We start from the raw sequence: 21219 nt of genomic DNA on the forward strand, positions 1-21219 counted from the left end.
TGTCAGTGGGATTACATTCACAATTTTGTCCTCAATTCGCTGCAGCGCTGCTTCCCAGAAGGTTTGGATAAGGGGGCAATCCCATACCATGTGTTTAAAATCAGCATCTACTGTGAGACGCTTCGGTCAATGTAGTGCATTCCCTCCATATATCACATGCAGTCTACGCGGAGTTAGGTACGTCAGATGAATATAATTAAACTGTATATACTTTAACCTATTATTGTGGGCTATTGTCTGAGGGTACGCAAGTAACCTGTCCCAGTCTTTGTCTTGTAATGGATGGCCTAACATCGTCTCCCACTGGATCTTTAGTGTGTCCGAGGGTAAGTGCGCCATGTCAGACAGTGCTTTATATAACCCTGTCACTTGTCGTTTAGCAGACCCAACATTAGTAAAGCACTGAGTACTAGGTGTTGCAGGGGTTCTTCCCTCCCCTTTCTCCATAAGTCTTAAAATGTTGGTATTAATGCCTCATATAACAGGAATTGGCCTGTAGGTAGGCGCAATCTAACAGTTAGGTCTTCCATTGGGACTAGAATCCCCATTTCAAAGTAACCACCTGTAGTCTTTACCCCAGCAGCAGACCAAGTCAGTAATTGAGCTTCAGTAAAGCAGCTAACTCGTGTCCCATGTGCAAAACCCACCAAAGGCAGCTGCTGTGCATACAGCGAGGCTTTTCGGAACCTTCTCATGCCTCTGCACCACCCATACAATGCTACTTGTAATAGTACTCCTTGTCAGCTTATTGGGGTTCTAGGGCACAATAGTTTGCCAAGGAGAGTGTGGCTGTGAGGTGTCACCCCTAGACCGTTGAAAACCTGGTCATGGGCATCTTCCAGCCACTTTGCCACCCATTGTTATTGGGCCTCCAAATAGTACAAATCGAAGTCTGGTACCCTAGATCACCCTGTGCCACTTGTCTATGCAGTATGTGAAGTGCAACTCTGTGCCTATCCCCGTTCCAAATGAGCTCTCTAAGCAACATTCCGAGTTGTTTGAACCATGACCCTGGTAATTTCACTGGTGTGTTAGTAAAATATTAAAGTAACCTGGGCAACATCACCATCTTGGAGAGTGCTACCTTGGCCATAAGCGGCGGGTGCAATGTTCTCCAAAAGGCTACATTAGTGCATAAGGAGTGCAGCGCCCTGCCCAGGTTCCCCTCCTCCGTATCTGCCAGCCGGTGGTAAATTTGTATTCCGAAATATTTGAAAGTCACAGGTGCCCACTGGATCCCCTCAAGTAAATCCCATGGTAAAGGGGTGTCCTGCCAACACGGAAACAGATGAGTCTTGGATTTGTTGACCCATGGCCCTGATAGTCTGCCAAATTCATTGAGGCGTCTGAGTGCTCCCTACTCTCCTGTCGTACCATTGAATAAATATAATAAAATGTTGTTAGCATATAGGGAGATGATGTGTTCATAATATCCTCATCTCTCTCGTACTGGTGAAAAAACACCACCTGGGGTTCTATGGCCAGAGCGAAGAAGAGGGGAGATAGTGGGCAGCCCTGTCTCGTGCCGCAATAGATGTTATACTCCTCAGAAATGGTAGTTACTGTTTTTATCCTTGCTGTGGGTTTCTCGTACAATAAAGTAACCCATTTAATCCAGTCCTCACCTAGTTCCATCCTAAGCATGACCTCCAGCAGGTAGTCCCAACGTACCGAGTCGAAGGCCTTCTGTAGGTCCACTGACACAATGTATGCTGACGGTTTTGGTCTAAAACCTCAGGGTGGTAGAGCACATGATAGAGCCTCCGAAGGTTAACCGACGTGCACCGTTGTGGAATGTTAAGCATGGATAGGGGACGGACGATACGCCATGACAGGGGCTCCCTGTGTCGTACTCTTGAGGAGGGGTATAACCGTGGCACACCAAGTAGAGGCCAGACGGCAGCCACACCATAAAGCCTCAGCATATACTTGTTCTAGTCTCTGCACTCGTAGGGTAATGTATGTCGCATAAAATTCTACAGAGAATCCATCTGGGCCTGGGGTCTTACCCTTCACCATGTCTTTGATAGCCTGCTTAATTTCTGAAAGTATTATCGGCCCTCCTATCTCCTTATTGGCGGCATGGGGTAAGGCTGGGAGAAAAAGGTTGTCTAGGAAAGCATTCATTGTGCCACCCAGGGGTGTCATAGGCATACTATATAAAGATTCATAATATTGTCGGAACTCTTTGTTGATGTCCCTTGGCACATATTCCTGTGCCCCCGTCTCTGTTGTCAAGTGTGTTATTGGGAAACCCCAGGACTCAGGAATAATCAGCCATGCTAGTAATCTCCCTGATTTTCCCTCCTCTGCATGTACTTTAGTCATGTATGTGTTGTGTTCATGGCATCTATACTTTTCCAAAACAACCCCATATTGTATCTTTATGTCTAACAACTGTTGGTGTCTGGTAGCATCTAGGGTCGTGGAGGTCTCCAGGGTGTGTAATGCTGTGTCTAGGGTATGCAGCTCCACAGTGAGATCCTTACTAATGCCTAAAGATTGTCCCAGGCAATGCTCCCAGATGACCACCTTGAATGCTTCCCATTCTAGCAAGGGGGAGGACACTGTGCACTGATTTGTGGTGAAGTAGTCGGTGACTGCTGTGTGCAATACTTGTCAATAGGTTGGGTCTTCCAGCATCTCTGGTTGCAGGCGCCACGTGGGGATCGCTGGTCTATCCCCGATAATCGGAGCCCCAGAAGTATTGGGCTGTGGTCCGACAAAGTCATCCCGAGATACTCTGTGAGGATTACACAGCTACTCAGATGGTCTGAGCAGAGGAATGCATCTAATGGTGTGTGTAGGGCATAGGTGGGGAAGTCAAATGAGTAATCACGGTTTTCACCATGTTAAACCCTCCAGACATCTACTATTCCCCATCAGCTTTGCCAGTCCGCAAAGCCAGCAGCCGATTTGTGAGCTGGGGTATCAGGAATGGGTGAATGGGAATGGTCTTGTGTTATATCCATCACACAGTTTTAATCTCCCCCCAGCACTAATGCAGTGCTCGCTAACTGCCCCAAAGGTGTGGATAGGGATTGAAAGAAAGAAAGCTGGTCCTGATTAGGAGCATACATACTGCCTAGTGTGATTTCCCTGCCCATAAGTCTGCCCATCACCAGAACATATTGGCCTCCTTTGTCAATCTGGGAGTGTAGCGGTTCAAACAGGGTACACACCAGTGTCCCTTGGGCATAGGACTAATAGAAGGTTGCAAATAGGTGACCTCACCATTTGAGGCTCAAACGTTCTATCTCCTCACCTATCAAGTGTGTTTCCTGTATCATGGCTATTTGCACCCATCTACGCTTCAAGTATTGGTGAATAGCATAGCGTTTATATACAGAACCTATTTCCCGTACATTCCAGGATATACATTTCAATACATTGCCTGTATCTGCCATATAACAGCAGTGTATTCTGTAGTCCCCATCCACCTCATGGTTTATAGCCTGTGTCTAACCAACCCAGGAGAAAAATATCTTGTCCCAGAGATGACGAACCTACACCAACCCCAACACAAAACTCTCCTTCCCCAGGACCGCCTGGCAATGGCCGGCCATCCAAACTAACAAACATTACGAACCTAACACATCAAGTCTACTTCACTCGACTCCTGAGGTGAGTTAAGGAAAGTGAGGACTGAAATGCAGAATCCGAGGCTGCCAAAGTTAGATCTCGGCATCCCACAGCCTCCTGAACGTGTGTGGTGCATGTCCTTTGCCTTTGGCTGCGTCTTACATTACAGGCCCAGTAGTATGGTGAGTAGGCCCCCCAACCAAAAGGGCGACTACTATATATGTCTCAGGTATGCGTCGCTATGGGCCACGGTTTGAGTCAAAGCAAATCCTCTGCCGATTGTGGAGTCACACCTGGCAGGACCTCCCGAGTCAGGGTGGAGCTCTCTGACTCAGAGTCCGCCAAAGGCTTGTCTGACATAGTGTCCTGATCTGAGTCCGAGCCTGTTTTGCGCATTATGGCTGCTGTCACCTGCAAGGCTGCTGCTTTGTCCCTGTCTGCTTCTATTCTGCTCAGCTTCCTTGGGATCCCCCTATTACATGTTCTCCGGGGTCGCTTTCTCGGGCTCAAACGATCACCATCCGATTATGGTCTGTTTTCAGGAGGGGCTATTCCTGCTCTATATGAAATGAGCCATTCCCATGCTGCTGTTGGATCTTCATACAAATAGGCTTAACATCCATCATTATCTTCAGTCTAGCTGGGAACATCAGGGAATATTTCATCTCTGCATCTCGAAGTGCCTTCTTAACTGACAGAAATGAAGCTTGTTTAGTTTGGACTGCAAATGTATAACTGCAAATGTGCAAATGTATAATAAGGGAATAGCGTAACTTTCCTGTTTCCTATGGTGTATGTTCCATCTTCTCTGCCTCTCTGCAGAAGGGAGTCAATGATCTTGAAAGTGCGATAGTCTGGTGACGATCGGACGTGGTGGTCTGCCCAGTGGCGGAGGCTTAGCAGGGACTCTGTGAGTCCGCTCTATAGTGAAAAAGGGTGTCAGGTGTTCCAGCACTACTACTGTGGAGAACCATTTATCCAAGAATGCCACCATACCTTCCTGTTCTGAGCCTTCCGGACATTGTTCATGTGGGTTGTATCCGTCAGGATTCTCAGCCCTTCCCTCCAATATTTACACTCTGTCTGCCAGCTCACACACTTGCCTCCTGAGGTCCAAGTGGGCTGGTTGTACCTCTCCACATCCTGTTTCCACCTTTGTCACTCTTCTCGTCAATTTATGGTGTTCAGCTCGCAGCAGTCCAGGTCCCACAGACACCATCCCGGTGTCCTGCTGGAATGACGATTTGGTGTCTGCAATCGCTACCGGTATTCTATCAAACTGCACCTGGAGAGTAGGGGCCACCGCCTCTGCATCTTTCTCTATCTTCTGCGATGGGTGGTCCAAAACCGGTGTCCCCGTCTGGGACTCCCCATGTTTGAGTCTCTGTTTCCCAGTGCGTGAGGTAGCGGGCCTCCACCCTTACCAGAAATGTCATCAATCGTGCCCCTCAGCTCAGTTTAATAGGAGTGCCTATTCAACACCATCAACACCCTCAGTTGATGCTCAGGACCCGATCCCCTCCATTGGCAAGTGGGGCACTAGTTAGGGTGTATCAAAGAGGTCACCCATGGCTATTGTGGTGGGGTAGGAAGCCACCTGTTTTCAATAAGGGGATGGTCGTTCCAAGGCAATATATCATTAGGCATCAATTAGTGCAAGGGTACGTGGTCCCCCGGCCCGTTGGACGATAGCAGTCTGTGGTCACGAGCAGGATGTCAGCCCAGTCCATGGGCCCCAGCGCATTGCTCACAGATCCTCCACCGGGCGTCACCTGCACCCATGGCTCACCACAGCACTGGAGTCCTACAGGCGGTACGTGCGCAGAGCTTTTTCCAGGCAAGAACCAGGCTGCCCACGCCTGCTCCTGTTTTTACTCCTCCTGTGTCCTGCACAATCTTCCAGTCTCTCCGCTGCCATCGCGGCGGCCCCAGTTCAGGGCCCCAGGGCCCTCCAACCCCAGAGTGAGGCTCTGCTCAGTCCGTGGCATCTACACTATGCTCGGCCTGTCACCTCTCCGTGGCCTGATGTGGCCCGCTTTCTGCTCCTCACGCCGCACGTGTTTCACACGTGGACAACGTCCCCTGACAACCCGGGTTCACTGCTTGGCACTCAGGAAGGGCCCTTTTGCCTCTACCGCCCTTCCACACTCAGCCGCTCTCCTAGCACAGAACCCCTAGGCCTGTAGGCTGTTCAGTGCAGCCCCTCCAGCCGGGAGAAGGCCTCACACGTTGCCTTGGCGACCCACTCCTGTTTACTCTCTCTTCGGTGTATCAAATCACAATTTGGCCCCTCGATCCATGCAGCTTCACACCCAGGGAAGTGGAATCGGGCAGCAATATTTGTCTTCCGGCCCCCCGGGATGATCGATTTTTAGGAGTTTAGTAGGCAAGAGCGGAGCGCTGCGATAAGGCGTCCACCATACTTGACAGCTAAGCCACGCCCCATCTCAACTTTATAAAAATACGCATGGAGTTTTTTTATGTAGTCCAAAATATTGTAACGTTACTTCAAACACAAGAGCAAAGCTATGGGTGTAAATTGACCGTTTGTAGGTTGAGCCTACTGGGCAGCACAGCTCAGTTAATGTGATAAAGACTTAGCGTGGGTTTACCAAGAACTTGCATCGGGATTAAAGCCCATACATTGCTTACCAATGGCTCTCTTTATTGGTACTCTCATTTCCTTGCTTCTTATTTGATGTCTTGCCTTGTCCATTATGTTCAGTCTGTGTTTGTCCCTCTCCAGGAGCATAGCGTCCTATTCAACATCCTCTTGATTTGCCTGAATTGTGCCCTTTCCCTACTCACTTTTAAGGAACTACTTTTTTCTTTTTGAAGAAGAACTCCATGAGAGATCATGTGTTTTCAACCTTGTGTGCCCATCCCAAATGCCTCCTATGCTTCTCCCTGACCCCTGCACTTTGTGCTGTTTTCTCTCTCAGTGCTTCTCCCTGTGCTTCCTTTGTCGTTGCCACCTTTGTGTGCTGCCCACTTTGTTGAGTGCTTCTACCCTGCATCTGTGCTCTGTCTTATTCTCCTCTCACCCCACTCCATCGTGTGCTTCTTTCCAGTGTTACTTTTCCCCTCCACGGTGCTCTAACAAGCCGCTTTTTCCCTCCTACCCACTTGTTCCCCTCACTTACTCCACCTATGCCACTTCACATGTCCCAGCACTCCTTTTTTATTTCACAGAAAACAATCTTCATGTTTTTATTTACTGAGTGTAAATTGGTTAGTTTTAAAAAATGGTGCCTGTGTCATTCTACTGGTGCAAATGCATTGTGATGCATGTGCACTCCAGCGTGGAAAGAAGTGCTATTACGTCTGTTTAGGTCGAAGCCTACCAGACAGCACAGCTTTCTGGTATACTAAAGACATCTTGGGGACATTCGGAAAGTTCCCTGTGAATGCATTCCACCCATTGCTTACCACTGACTTTGTGTTTTGTAACTCAAACTTGCTTGCTTTCTATTTGCTGGCTTTATTTATCTTAGACTGTATATCTTGAGTTCATCCCTTCTGTGACCCATATCTTATTTACTGATTTTTCTACCAGTACTCACTTTCTGTAAACGGGCTTTTAAATCTTGTTCTTATTGTGTCACATTTGCTGTGCATTTATAGACAGAGGACAAATGTCAGGCTCTGTCTTCAAGGGTGTGTAGTTTCCTTTCGCTGACTTCAAAGTGAGAGGATTTATGTGACAATCATGCTACTGGGGATGTGCTGGAGGAATGCTGTAAAATGTTATTTTTTTCTAGCACACAACAACAATTAAATGTCTGTAAATGATCTATGCAGATATTTCAGAATATATCAGAATTACGAAAGCATAAATGAAAGCATAAATGAAGCACATTTTTGGTAATTTTGAAGTGTGGTGGAAACACATGTTTTCATAGGATCTAGACAAATCAATACACTAGGTGATGATGTTTCCACACGTTATCGCTTGTGTTCTGTATACTTTTAGCAGTAAAGCTGTATGTCTGTGCAAATATGATAGTCATTTCAATTATAGATGTTATGTGTAATAGTAGTGCACTACCACACCATGCATACTCCACTTTACTCCACTCTACTATCCACCACGCCACTGCTCGCTACTCTGCATCACTAAACACTTTGTCACTCCACTCTATGAGACTCCACACTGCATCACTGCACTCGACTGTGAACCACTCCACTCTGTGCCACTGCACTCTGCGCTATTTCACTCTATACCTCACTACTCTGCACCAGTGTACTCTATCCTAATAAACTCTACCCCACTCTACTATACATCATTGGACTCTTTGCTACTGCACTCAATACCACTCTAGTCTAGGCCACTCCACTCCGCTCTGCACCACTCCACTCTACTTACCTATACTCTGCAAAACTGCACTATATTCTATTGCACTCTAGGTCAGTGCACTTTACTCTGTACCACTTCGCTCGATGTCAGTGCGCTCTATGCCTATCCATTCTGCATCACCCTGATCTTCTCTGCACAATTATACTCTATGTCACTGCACTTTACACCACTATACTCTTCTCTGCAAACATCTGCTGTACAGCACTGCACTCTACACCTCTGTTCTCTACACCATTGTACTCTATGTCACTGCACTATATGCCACTCTATTTTACTCTGCACCACTGTACTCTGTGCCACTGCACTCTATGCCCCTCTAAGGCATTGCACTCTATGCCACTGCACTCTACTTTGCACTCCTCTGTTACTTGTTACGTTTCTGCACTCTGTGCTAATGCACTCTATGACACTACTCCCTATGCCACTCTACTCTGCATCACTCCACTCTACACCACTGCACTCTACCCTGCACCACTCCCCTCCCCTCTGTACCACTCCACTTTATGCCACTTCAGTCTACACCTCTCTACTATGCAACACTGCACTCACAGTCACAGAACTCAACACCACTCTACTCTGCACCGCTGGAGTCTTACTGCACTCTACTCTGCACCACTCTACCCTACACCAGTGCACTGTACGCCACCACACTCTACGCCACTCAACTCTGCATTGCTCCACTCTATGCCACTGCACTCTACCCCAATCCAACCTAAGCCACTCTAATCTACTGTGCATCACTGCACTCTACACCATTGTATTCCACTCTACTCCACTCCACTCTATGCCAATCCACTCTATGCCACTGTAATCTACCCTGCACCATTCCACTCCACGCTACTGTACTCTGCACACTCTAATCTATGCGTCTGCCCTCTACACCACTTTTTCTATACCGCTGCACTCTACACCACAGCACTTGACATCACTGTACTGTACATCACTTTACTCAAAACCAATAAACTCTATGCCACTGCACTCTACACCAGTCAACTCTGTACCACTGTACTTTACGCCACTCTACTCTACTCTGCAACACTTTGCATTCAATGCCACTGCACTCTATGCCACTCTACTCTACACCATTGCACTCTTTGCACTCTGCCACTGATCTCTGCACTGCTCTATTCTACTCTGCACCACTGTACTCTACACCACTGCTCACTTCACAACTCTACTCTACACCAATGCACTGTATGCCACTCTACTCTGTAATACTGTACTCTCCACCACTGAGCTTGCCACCACTGAACTCTGCATGACTCTACTCTATGGCAGTCTACCCTGTGCCACTCTGCTCTGCACCACCCTACTGTATGTCACTCTAAGCTAATGCACTCTGCCCCATTGCTCTCTATGCCATTACACTGAGCATCACTCCACTCTGTGCCACTGCATTTCACACCAATTCACTCTGTCACTCTGATCTACTGTGCACCACTGCACACTATGCCACTTTACTCTACACCTCTCTACTCTGCCAGTGCACTCTGCCCCACTCTAATCTACTATGCACCACTGCACTCTTCATCACTGCACGCTACAGCACTTCAGTCTAGGCCACTCCTCTGTACTCTGCACCATTTCACTCTACACCTCTCCACTCTGTGCCACTGTACTCTGCAACACTGCACTCCACTCTACACCAGTGTACTCCACACCACTACTCTATTTGACTGCACTCTGCCATGCACCACTCCATTTTACCTGCATCACTCTACTCTACGCCACTCCACTCTATGATACTCTACTCCATTCTATTCCACTCCACTGTACAACATTCTAGAATGCTCTACTCAACTCTACACCATTCCACTCTGCTACACTACACCACTCTATGCCACTCCATCCTATGACAATCAACTCTGCTCTAAGCCACTTTGCTCCACACTATGCATTACCCTATCCTCCACTCTGCTTTACACCACTCCACTCTAAGACACTCTTTGCCACTCCACTCTACAACAGTATAATCCACTTTGACTTTCTACTCCACTGTACATCACTCAACTTCATGGCACTCTACTCCCCTCTGTGCCCTTCCACTGTACGACTCTACTCCCTTAATGTCACTCCCCAACACTATACATCACTCCACTCTACACCACTCCACTTTACTCCTCTCTACCACATTCTACGCGTCTCTAAGCCATGCCACAACTCTCTAGGCCACTCTACGAAACTCTATGCCACTTTACGTCATGACTTTCTATGCCACTCTACTCGATTCTATGACTCTGTTTTCCATCATAACCCTCCACGAAACTCTACTCCACGTCACTCTCCTTTACACCGCTAATGTTTAGCCATGCTGAACAGCAGCCACGCTGGTGTACCACACAGCTAAAACATATTGGCAGAGCCAATAGCTCTTGCATAAGTGAGACCTATTGGCTTTGTCAATGCTTGTTTCCATTGTTTTTTTCCCAATGTTCCACAACTTCGCAAAAAAGCATTTTGCTTTTCCTTTCATGCTGTACAGCATCACAAAAAGCCATTGGCAAAATCAGTATGTCCCAGAGGCAGTGCTTTAAATGGGCCGGTACTGAGTACCAGGGCTTTTTTATTTTGAGAGGGAGAGTACCTGCACTTCTCAAGAAAAACGTCATACTTTTAATTGGAGAGCACTGGCACTTCTCAGAAACAAGCAGGTACTCAGATACTTCTATTTTTCCATTTCAAGCACTGCCCAGAGGTGAGACCTATTGACTTTAGAAATGGGCCTAAGGGTCATAAAACATCTCAGAACTTTGAATGTATCTGTTAGAAACCCCAGGTGATGAGTCAGTCCGTGTGCTCATACGGGGATATGGGGAGGTGGAACTCTGCCCACGGCAAAGTGTTTCGTTATCCCCCAAGGAGTAGCACTGTCTGTGTATGTAACATAAGAAATTCAATAACAGATTTGTAATCCACTTTCTTTCACGTACAGGGATCAATGTGTCTGCCAATCAAGATGAAGAAACAGATCTTGAAACATTCCAGATGCAAGTTGAAAAGGAGTCACGGAAGTGCATGTTCTACACGAGTGCCGGCAACTACTGGTGTCTGGTCACCCACGGTGGCATTCAGTCCACGGCCACAGAAATGTAGGTGCAGGCGCCCCTCATTAGCTGCGCCTACTTATTTTGAAGGGCCCTACCACAGAGTCCTCAGAGGGTGTCGGACCTCAAGGGAGTGGGCAGGAGTCAGACAGGCTTGTATTTCTAAAACCCAGACACAAAACTCCGTCAGGAAAGACTTTTGAGGACACTACTTTGTCCTGAAATATCCGATTTTCCTTATAGACCATTTTCCTATGAATAACAATAGAAGATTGCAGCCCTGTGCCAATCAATGATTATAGTATTGAGGCGGGGGTTCATAAGGGAGTTGGACAGTTCTGTAAATTAGCTCATAGACTAACTTCTAGTTCATTTATTTTTCTCCAGCGCTGCCAACACAATGTTTGACATCGAGTGGCGCGGCCGAAAAGTGGCCCTGAAGGCAAGTAATGGAAAGTATGTGTGCACCAAGAAGAATGGGCAGCTGGCCGCCGTCTCTGAAGCTGTGGGTAAGGCCTCCGCCAAACAGGCTCCTTTGGTCCTCGGGATAAGTCAACATGCTTATAAGTTAACATATGTTTGCTACCATGTTTCCTAAAGGACTCAGTGGCGAGTGCTGTAGTAGAAGGTTCATAAAATTACAGTTACACAAAATGATCTATATTTCAAGGAGGGGAAGCTAACAGGGGTGCCCTTGACCTTCCCTCCCACCCACCACCACAAGAAAGGCACCCTCTCATTTGTAAGCTTGCCCAGTCATGCAGTCCTGAAGCCATGAGTGACAACACATACATGCATGTGTGGAATCAATCATGCGCGCACAAATATTTTGGCTTCATTGACATCTGATTTTGAGGCTTTGGTCTCTATAAATGTTCCACTCAACATGAGAATTACTCTTCGCCATGTATCATAAATATACGGAATGTAAGTCTTTTGCTTCATATTACATGTTGAGCAGCCTGACTGTCTAGCCAATGTTACCTATACAAATGGAAAAGCATTCTGTAACTCTAAAAGGATATTTTAATTAAAGAAAGGCTGGGAGCGGCGCAGTGACTTTCTGTAATGCAATCTGAGAGGAAGATGTGAGCGTTGATACACAGTATTATCAGTAATGCAACTAGTAAAGCCTGCGGTTGCTTAGCGACCGTTGCATTGCAGTATGGGTCAGCATTATATCAAGATCTGCCAGACCTTCACGTCCGCCTTGTAATGCCCGCGAGGGTCGGGACGGGGAAAGATCCTGGAATAATCGACACCAACTTCATGCTGCTCAAAACTGGGGAGGCGACCCAGGTAAAGAGCAGAGGCTTTTGTCGATGAAGGTGGGAGTGTATGGTACACGAATATCTTGTCGGAGTATCATCTGACATAAATATCGTGTCCTAATTATGGTTTGCAAAAAATAGCATGTACTAATGATAGCTTACACTACTCCCACCCATTGGAATTAGTAAGAGAAAATCTACACCCAAGGAAACAATATGTAAGGAAAGCATATTTACGACATAATATTATGTCAGATAATATTTCTGACAACGATTTTTCAACATACGCCCATTAACGCGACCATGTGCCTCCCAGGACAAGCGTGACTGTCATGCTCACAGTGAAGCCAGTACAAGCCCTAAGTGCATGGCCATGGCACCCGAAGACTGTGGGGCCCTAGCACACAGTCTGCAAGGTGACAGTGCACAGGAAGTCAGGGCCGAGCCGTCACCCTCTAGGGAACAAGCAGCGGCACCAACACCACGAAGGTTACTTATTTATTTATGAGTGTGTCTGAGAAGCTCTGCACATAGCAGCAGGAAGCGGTACATGACATCACTGCCCGAGAGGTGGTCGGCAACAGCGAGGCGGTGGTGATACACTGATGACAGGCATGAGAATGTAAGCAGAGACGATGCAGCCAATCGCAGAGCATATTTGCGCGCTACAGAATCTTCCATGTTCCCGCACGCAGCTAGGGGTTGCAGTGGAGGGCAAGAGGCACGGGAGCGAAGTTAGGGAGTTTGGGTGGAAGCGTTCTCTATAACGAAGAGGTGGAGCTTGGGAAAGCACGTCAGTTCTCCCCGTGGTTGCATGAAGTTGACTATGCTGGGCGTTTATAGCTCAGGTCAAGACATTTCCAAGGCACTGAGCCTTGATGTGGCAGTGGAGGCGTGGGACTTTTAGCAGGCAGACCCGTCTGAGCATAATGAATGCCTTGGTGGTTATACAATAATAAGCTGCGAGACTGATGTACCGGAGAGACGCAGGACATATCTGTTGCTGTGTTATAGATGGTTATTTAGGATCCTACTGCAAAACGAATGAGTATGTTGATTGGGAAAAAGGGTCTGCCATCCCAGCAGTAGGTTATTGCATTAGTCCATCCAGTTCTCATCCAAGGATTGATCAATGCTTTGGTGGCATGGAAGAGGATTAGTGAGTGCCTTTTTCGTCTGTTTAAGCAACTGGTACTTGCCAGCAGTGAATGTGGTAGCGCCAAACTGCCCTAACCATGTGCGGATGTTGAATTGTACACCACGGTTCTGGGCAGAAAGAAGGTTGGTCAGAATACCAGGTAGGAAGTAGGTGTGGCAGGTAAAAAGTAAGGAGTGCGCATGTGAGAATGAGTGATGAACAGTGGCTTCTTACCCATACAGGTTAAGGAGCAAACATGTGCTCATGTGCTGTTAGCATGGGTTTCATTCACACAGGTTCCAAGAAATGAACAAATGTCCATGACCATATCAAGCAGGTGCTTCATATCTATAGGCATTTGGGAATGGGCACATGGAACTAAATAACAAGCACATACCAGATATGCACACTAAGGTATGAGGAAGTAACTGAGTAACAATCAGGCTTGATATACTATGATCTGCTCAAACATGTACGTCTAAGAAACCTGTGTGGATATCATCTCCATAGTGAAGCAGGAGTGGGTACTTGACCTTGAGTAACCAGCTTGAGTTCCATGTCAATATTAAAGCTAGAGTATGCACTTGACATTGAGTAGCAAGAGCAGGGCACCTCATCCATATGGACTGAGGATTGGTCAGAGACACTTGAATAATAAGCAGGGCCTTCCAGCCCAGTAGGGACAAACTGGTGGGGGCACTTGTACTTCAATATCCAGTAGTGCATCGGTGCCTGCCCGTTCCAGCCAGACAAGTAAAACTAACCAGAGAAGCACAGGTTTGAGCTTTGGTCTTTTGCCCGGCCAAACTCTTCCCCTTTGTTCCTCATATCTTTTATATGCTTCATTTCCGCCATCTGTCTGTTTGTTAATTCTTCCTTCTCAAACAGATCAAAAGTTACTAAACAGTACAGCAGCACATGTTGCGGCCTTGTGGCTGGGCCATCACAAAGGTTGACTGGTCACCTTTAAGTTGCCTTTTGCTGTATTTTGGTGTTATTCAGATACTAATGGATTTAAACCTTTGCCACAACAGTGTTAACACTGTAAAAATGCGAACAAAATAAGTAATATTTTCACAAAATATGCTGCATTACGCCTCGTAATTTAAATTTTCTTGCTGCATAATTTAGTCAACTCTGCCAAATAATTTGGCCCTCCTCAGCCTCATTATTCCAATGGGCCTGAACTTCAATAATGTCCATACACTGCCCATGGAAATAAATCTCAGTGGCTGTTGGGGGCACTCTGAATGCCTAAAGTTTATATCAGTGTATATATGGGGTACATATTCCTTCCTTTTGAGCCAACACATTTACTATACAAACAGAAGGGAGCTGTCTGCTGACATCTACCTTTGGATATGGTGACAGAGACACAATGTCACATGTTTCGTAGAGAAGGCACAATGTGTCCTTTGTCTTGACATCAGTGAACCCCATGCCTCTAACACTGGATCACGAATGGGGGAATATGACTAAAGAGACTTTCTCTTTACTATAGTGCTCTCCTTCCGGAGATGGTGTCCTCTAGCCGTCCCACCTCCAAAAACATGCACAAGGGGAACTTGCACAATCAGCCTTTTCACAATCTAGTGTTTCTCTGGAGCATTGATAAGTTATTTTATTTCGCTGCAAACTGAACTCGATATTTCTCCATTTAAAAGTGCCCTGCCCCTTTCTCCATAAGTGGCATGAAATATAAGAGTAAATGTATTGTATTCGATTCATTACAACAATCACCATTCAAGGAAGAAATGAAGTAGACTAAGAACAGTTTGTAAGTGATAAAAGTACTATTTTAAACATATGTAAATATAAATACTATAAAAGTCTAGCAATTAAATTAGAAACTGCTAAACCTTGTTTTTAAAACAGTCTGCAAAAAAATAGCAGCCCGACAATGGGCCAGATGTATCAAGCTTTTTTGCATTCGCAAACGGTGCGAATGCCCGTTTGCGAATGCAAAAAGCCAGTTCAGAATGTATGAAAGACATCCTGAAAGCAATTTTAAGGAATCACTAAAATAGCGATTCCTTAAAATTGTGACCCTGTTTAGAGAGTCGCAAATTGTGACTCTCTAAATAAGAAATCACAAATAAGGATTCCTTATTTGTGATTTCTTAGCACATGTATGAAGCCATCGCTGTTTACCACCAGGTTGAACCTGGTGGTAACCATGTGAAACATTTAAAAATGCATTTGAAATGCATTTTTAAAATGTACATGTAAAGCACACATGCCCTTTTGGCATGTGTGCACCTTACATGTCCCCCCCAAAAATTTGGGGTGCAGCAGAGGGGGCCTTAGGCCTGGGGTTTTGCATTTCCAAAATTGCGATTTCTGGTTAAGAAATCGCAATTTTGGAAATGCAAAACATTTGCAGATATGGGCCAACAGGCCCATAGGTGCGAATGGGGCCTGTATCGCAATTTGCAATTCGGTAATAGCATTTGCGATTTTTAAGAAATCACTATTAACGATTCGCAAATGTGATACATGGCATTTTGCAAGTCGGAAATAACGATTTCTTAAAAATCGCTATTTCTGAATCGCAAAAGGCCTTCATGATTCATCTGGCCCAATATTCTTAAATATACTTTGTATTAAAGCAGTATTTGAGTGCATCTGTGCATCTAGTTATTCTGCTGGAGATAAAAAGCTGTTTAACTTATATTTGTTGTTCTTTTTTTAACCCTAAGGTAGCAGCAAAGTAAGTGGAGTATTGCTTCATTTTTATAATCACACAATCTACATTTTAAATCAGTAATCGTTTGATTGGACCTAGGAGATCCTAGGTCTTTTTTTGGGAACAACATAAAACATTCTTATTATACATTGAAATGTAATTTCCCTCTCTATCAGCAGCTTACATAATGTGGTCCCTTCCAAAGCATGTAGCCATCTAGGAAACTGAACATTTAGACAACAACTCAGCTACATGTGTATTGCAACCTTTCCCGATTTGTTCTAAGCAGCCAGCGTACAGATAAGAGTTCCCCAAATGTGTAGAATAGTTGTTTTGGGGTTATTTTCAGTGTCTCAATTTAAATGATATGTTTAAACGGGACAGCGCCAATAAGGCAAACCATGCTCACCATCCGTGTGGTGTAACACAATATCTATGTCTTTTGTTGATTAGATATATGTTCTTCCTCATTTTTAGGAATGATCATTTTTTCCAAGTTGTAATCCATGATTTTTCTTCCTCTACTTTGACTAGAGATATATTTCGGTAAGGCTGATGTCCCCAGCATAACACAACATTTTATACAACTGTAGTGGGGGTGGATTTGAGGAGAGATAAAGGTTCTCTTCTGGGAATGCAGGCTAACTGATGAACTAAGAGAACATGATCCTTTGGCTACTTCACATTGGACATCTGTCACTTCTAACAGGGAACCCGAGAGACCCGTTTGTGCACACACCAGATACATTGCCTGCTTACATCACCTTTGTTCTCCAGGATGATGCAAAGTACACCACAGTGCAATTGTAGCACTGACTGTCCCATTCTAATTGTAACTACGCTAATTTCTTAACTCTACCAACTGTTAATTAGACTGTGTACACTTATTAATTGTGTAACCTTACTATATAAGTAAATGCACTAACTGCCTTAGTGTAAGACCACTGCTCTGATGAAGATGGTCCTGTAAGCAGGAACCCCTCACAAGCAGCCAGAAACAGACGTCTCGAACCAGCCTTTGTGCTTCTTTCCCATAGGTGAGGATGAGGAGTTTATCATGAAGTTAATCAATCGGCCAATCTTGGTCCTGCGTGGTGACCTCGGATTCGTCTGCTACCATAAGAGTTCCAGCACATTGGATGCCAACCGCTCCACCTACGATGTATTTCAGATTGTATTCCATGATGGTGCCTACCAGATTAAAGGTAAGCAGGCTCGGCACAGCTGGGAGCCTCTACCCGGCTAAATGTGTGACAGACCAGTGCTGCTAGTGTTGGAAATCAAGGCCTGTGGACCTCCTAGCGGCCCTTGGGCACTTTTTGATGAGGTGCTCAATTACTACCTGATCAAAGCAAGTGGGGGACATACACAGTGAAAGACACTGTAGATGGTTTGGCTTGTGCTCAGAAACAGATATTCACCCCCAGTTTAGAGCTTTGGAAGTTGGCACAGCTGGGTTGACCACTGGCAAAGTGTTTCCCCTTCTCTAAAGAGAGTTGACCACAGCAGAGCAAGCTGTCTTGCCCATTCAGCGTGCTCCACACCTACCTTGTAGTACATAATGGATGTCACTTTTCTCATTCCTGGTTAATCTCCATCCACAATACTCATTACTGTATAAGGCTGCATATAAAATCGACTTATAAAATATCGACTTGAAATAAAAACCTTCACGAGACTTAGCCATGTGAAAAAGCCCAGTGGGGTAATGCATCTGCAGTTGCAAACCCCGTGTAACATCTATCACACAAGTTTGATTTTTTGGCAGGGCCCTTTCAGCCATTTATCTTTCTGATATTGATTAATTGAGCACCATTGATTTCAGTATATTTATTTGAACCTGACCACCTGTGAGGGTTTTGAATATCTCACTGAGTTTGAACCACTACTCCTAGACTTGGAGATGACAAATATGAAAGACCTCAAACTGTCCACATGGGCACGTTGCACTTCACATCTTCACTTTTTGTCTGTCCATCACTATGGTCTCCAAAGGTCAACTTGTCGCCCCGTGCCCCACAAGAGCAAGTGGCTCATATAATGTGTCTTAGGGGGTACATCCAGTCTTTCCTGCTGCAATGTCAATTACTGGCCCAAAGGCTCTGGAGAACCTCCATTACCAGAAGAAATCATGTATGGCATGATGCTACTTCCCTAAGTTACTGCGTTTTGCCACATGGCACCTCCTGCTCGTCCAAGGGAGGTGGCATCCTAGTCGATCCACCATTGTATATACCTCTGATTTCATCAGGCATGAGTGGGTCTTTTTCCATTGAAGGTTCTCAGTGTTTACTTGAGTAGTCTAGTGCCTGGCCTTGTTGCTGAGTTCCAAATACCAAAGCGTTTAAGGGTGTGTGTCGCAGCACAGATTGGGTAATTAATAGATTGTAGCCCTTCATTGGCCAGATCCTTTAAGTTAGTGGCTGCTTTCTTTGGTCAAATGGCCCATGCTTGATACACCACTATCCGTTTATAGCTAAGCACCAGACAGTGGACCAGCTGCTCCAAGGCTTAGCATAATTCAAGAGGATTGTGCAATAGGGCGCATCTTATTAGACCAGATTTCATGCATAAGGAATTATCCTTTTGGGATCAGATGTTACCGTAGCTGAAATCCCTGGGCAGGAGAAACTTGCAAAGAAACGTAATGATATTGACAGTGGATGTATGCTAAACAAATGTAAAATGGAAACTTAATTGTAATTAGTAAGAGGCATACTTGGCTAACAGGAACTCAGTGAGAGCCCCCAAGATTCTGCTTCCTATGGAATACACACATATCTGTCTGACATGTGGCTCTTCCAAGCACATCCAGACGTCCAGGGGCACAAGTCTGTTGACCAATCTCCCAGTCTCTAGGTAGACCAATCCTTCTCTGTTTCCAAGCACCAAACAAATGCAACACCACCAATAACTGGGTTTTCCCAGAATTCTTAGAGGGCTTCCAAAGAAGGCATGTGAGTTTTACAAATTACAATACTAACCTCCTTCTTTAATGTTTTTTCCTCTCAGGGCTGGATGGCAAGTTCTGGTACATCGCAGGCAATGGCACCATCTTCTGTGACGGGGACATGTCAGAGGACTTTTTTTTCGAGTTTAGAGAGCACGGCCGCATTGCCATCAAGGGCAAGAATGGCAAGTACCTACGTGGTGACCAGGCAGGTACTCTGAAGGCTGATGCAGATTTGGTAGAATTTGCCACCTTGTGGGAGTACTGAAGATACCGGACTATTGTAGCCATGTGGTATGGGGGCATAGACCTAGTGCTCAGTAGACAATGCCCTTTTGGGTATGAAATTTAGAACACAAAGGGCAGGAGCTTCAGAGAACCTCAAAGGTGAGGTCTGCATAACTGATGCCGGGCTGCCACATTCAGCTATAACTGGAGCCCAACTAAGGAAGTTAGGCGCTGGTGATGCAGTCACAACCATTTCTTGAATGCTAGCTCCGGGGCTTTGGACTGTTATGGTTGTAACTGAGAGAAAGCAAATAAGACTGTGGATAGAGTTGAGGCGCAGTGGGCAGATGTCCTCTTCAAGTGCGTCGAATAGCTTTAGAGATGCTTGTATGTAGCATGATGCCAGCTGTGCGAATGCCCTCAGTGCTTGGGAGATGTGTGTGTGCAGCTTACCTGGGCAGAAATCAAAATGTCTCTTCACTGAGCGACTATACTTTTGTAATAAACTCTCTATGAACAGTTGTATTCGTCCCTTGTTGATTCAGTTGCTCTTTGTAGTACATGATAAATCCTGGAAAGAAAAGCAGAGTGGATGCCACATACCTGAAGAGAAGAATTTGCACTATCCTGGACGAAGAGGAGCACAAGAGGAACCGGAGAATGGGCCGTTCACGCCTCCTATTTCACTGCTAGAGGAGGAGGTGAGCCTCTCACCCAGGTTACCCGGAAGTAGGTGTGGCCTCAAGGTGAAGGGCACAGACTTTAGGCCCTTGTCAAAGAATCTGCCCAGTGTGCTGAAATGAATTCCCTTACATTGCCATTCCTTTGCCATAGCTTTATGAGCGGGAGGCACCTGTTGTCAATTTCATCCATCACGGGGCAGGTCACTCTGTGATCTATAGACGCAAAGTTGTCTTTAATGAAAACTATTACGTTTCCTATTGGATGTTGTCTCTAAAAAGCTTTGGATAGGACTGGAAATTAGCCCTCTGCAGAACTCCCTACCCCGCTGTCGGCCCCGTCCAAACGTTCTTACAGAGACACCAGTCTGACTTCGTTTCTAGCCTGAAGCGGGCCGTTCTGATGTGCATGTTTTTCGTGTGTGGGGACGGAGCACCCTGTGCCAGCCACTTGATCACACAGTGGAGGGCAAAAACAAAAAAAGTTTATTCTGAGCACAAAACGTCACAATAGCCACGAGTCTGATCTAGTGCCAGGAGTTCGGTGATTGAGTAACAGCTGTGTAATGTAGCTTTGTGCGAATCTTTAGAAAATATGTTATGGCACTAGCCTCATATGCTATTTGTATATTAGCAGTGCCTATAAGCGATCTTAGTGGTACTAGAGAGAAATAATGATGTGATATCAGTGTTGGAGCCAATGGCGGCCTTAGCGCTGGTGGCACCCTGTGCGACAGTGTTTGATGGTGCACCTCCCCCCCAAAGACCACCTCTGACACAGATTCCCTTACTACCACCCTGTAACAGTGCCCCTCAAGTCTCAATAGCCACTCTCCCTCAGATACATTTAATTAGTTCCACTCATACCAGTCTAGGGTGTCAGGACACTTTACAATGCACACACATTACACACAAATAATCAATCATAGGTGTGTAAATCTATGTATAAGAAATGTTACATAAGACAGAGGACTACAAAATGTAGGAGTCACTTGTCATTCAAACTAGTAGACAGTATAGTTTGAGTGCTTGGTCTGGAGAAGCTCAAACTGAAAATTTTAAATGTAACTCCATGGTTGGGAGGTTCTTTTTAATAATAAGACTTGATTTCTACCCAAACGACCCCTTTTTGCAACTTTAGGATAATGAAAGACTGGGCGAAAAATCATAACGCTCTAGTCTGTACCTTGCAATAAGCATGCAGCTCTTTGATGACAGTTTATAGTTTACTGCTCTATGTAAGGATTTTCACTTACATACAGCAAGTAACACAAGGACGCCTC

General features: G+C 45.6%; 1 protein-coding gene across 1 annotated transcript in view; it reads left to right on the forward strand.

Moving 5' to 3' along the window:
* FSCN2 (fascin actin-bundling protein 2, retinal) overlaps window positions 1–19778 on the forward strand; it is a 63062-nt gene extending 43284 nt beyond the window's left edge. The window contains exons 2-5 of the mRNA XM_069199771.1: window positions 10872–11028; window positions 11371–11492; window positions 17116–17283; window positions 19091–19778. Of these exons, the coding sequence (XP_069055872.1) occupies window positions 10872–11028; window positions 11371–11492; window positions 17116–17283; window positions 19091–19296 (653 nt within the window). The 3' untranslated portion in view covers window positions 19297–19778. The remainder of the gene's footprint in view (window positions 1–10871; window positions 11029–11370; window positions 11493–17115; window positions 17284–19090) is intronic.
* Window positions 19779–21219: the final 1441 nt, after the last annotated feature.

This window comes from Pleurodeles waltl, chromosome 7 (assembly GCF_031143425.1).
Source record: "Pleurodeles waltl isolate 20211129_DDA chromosome 7, aPleWal1.hap1.20221129, whole genome shotgun sequence".
In the NCBI taxonomy this organism is placed as follows: Eukaryota; Metazoa; Chordata; class Amphibia; order Caudata; family Salamandridae; genus Pleurodeles; species Pleurodeles waltl.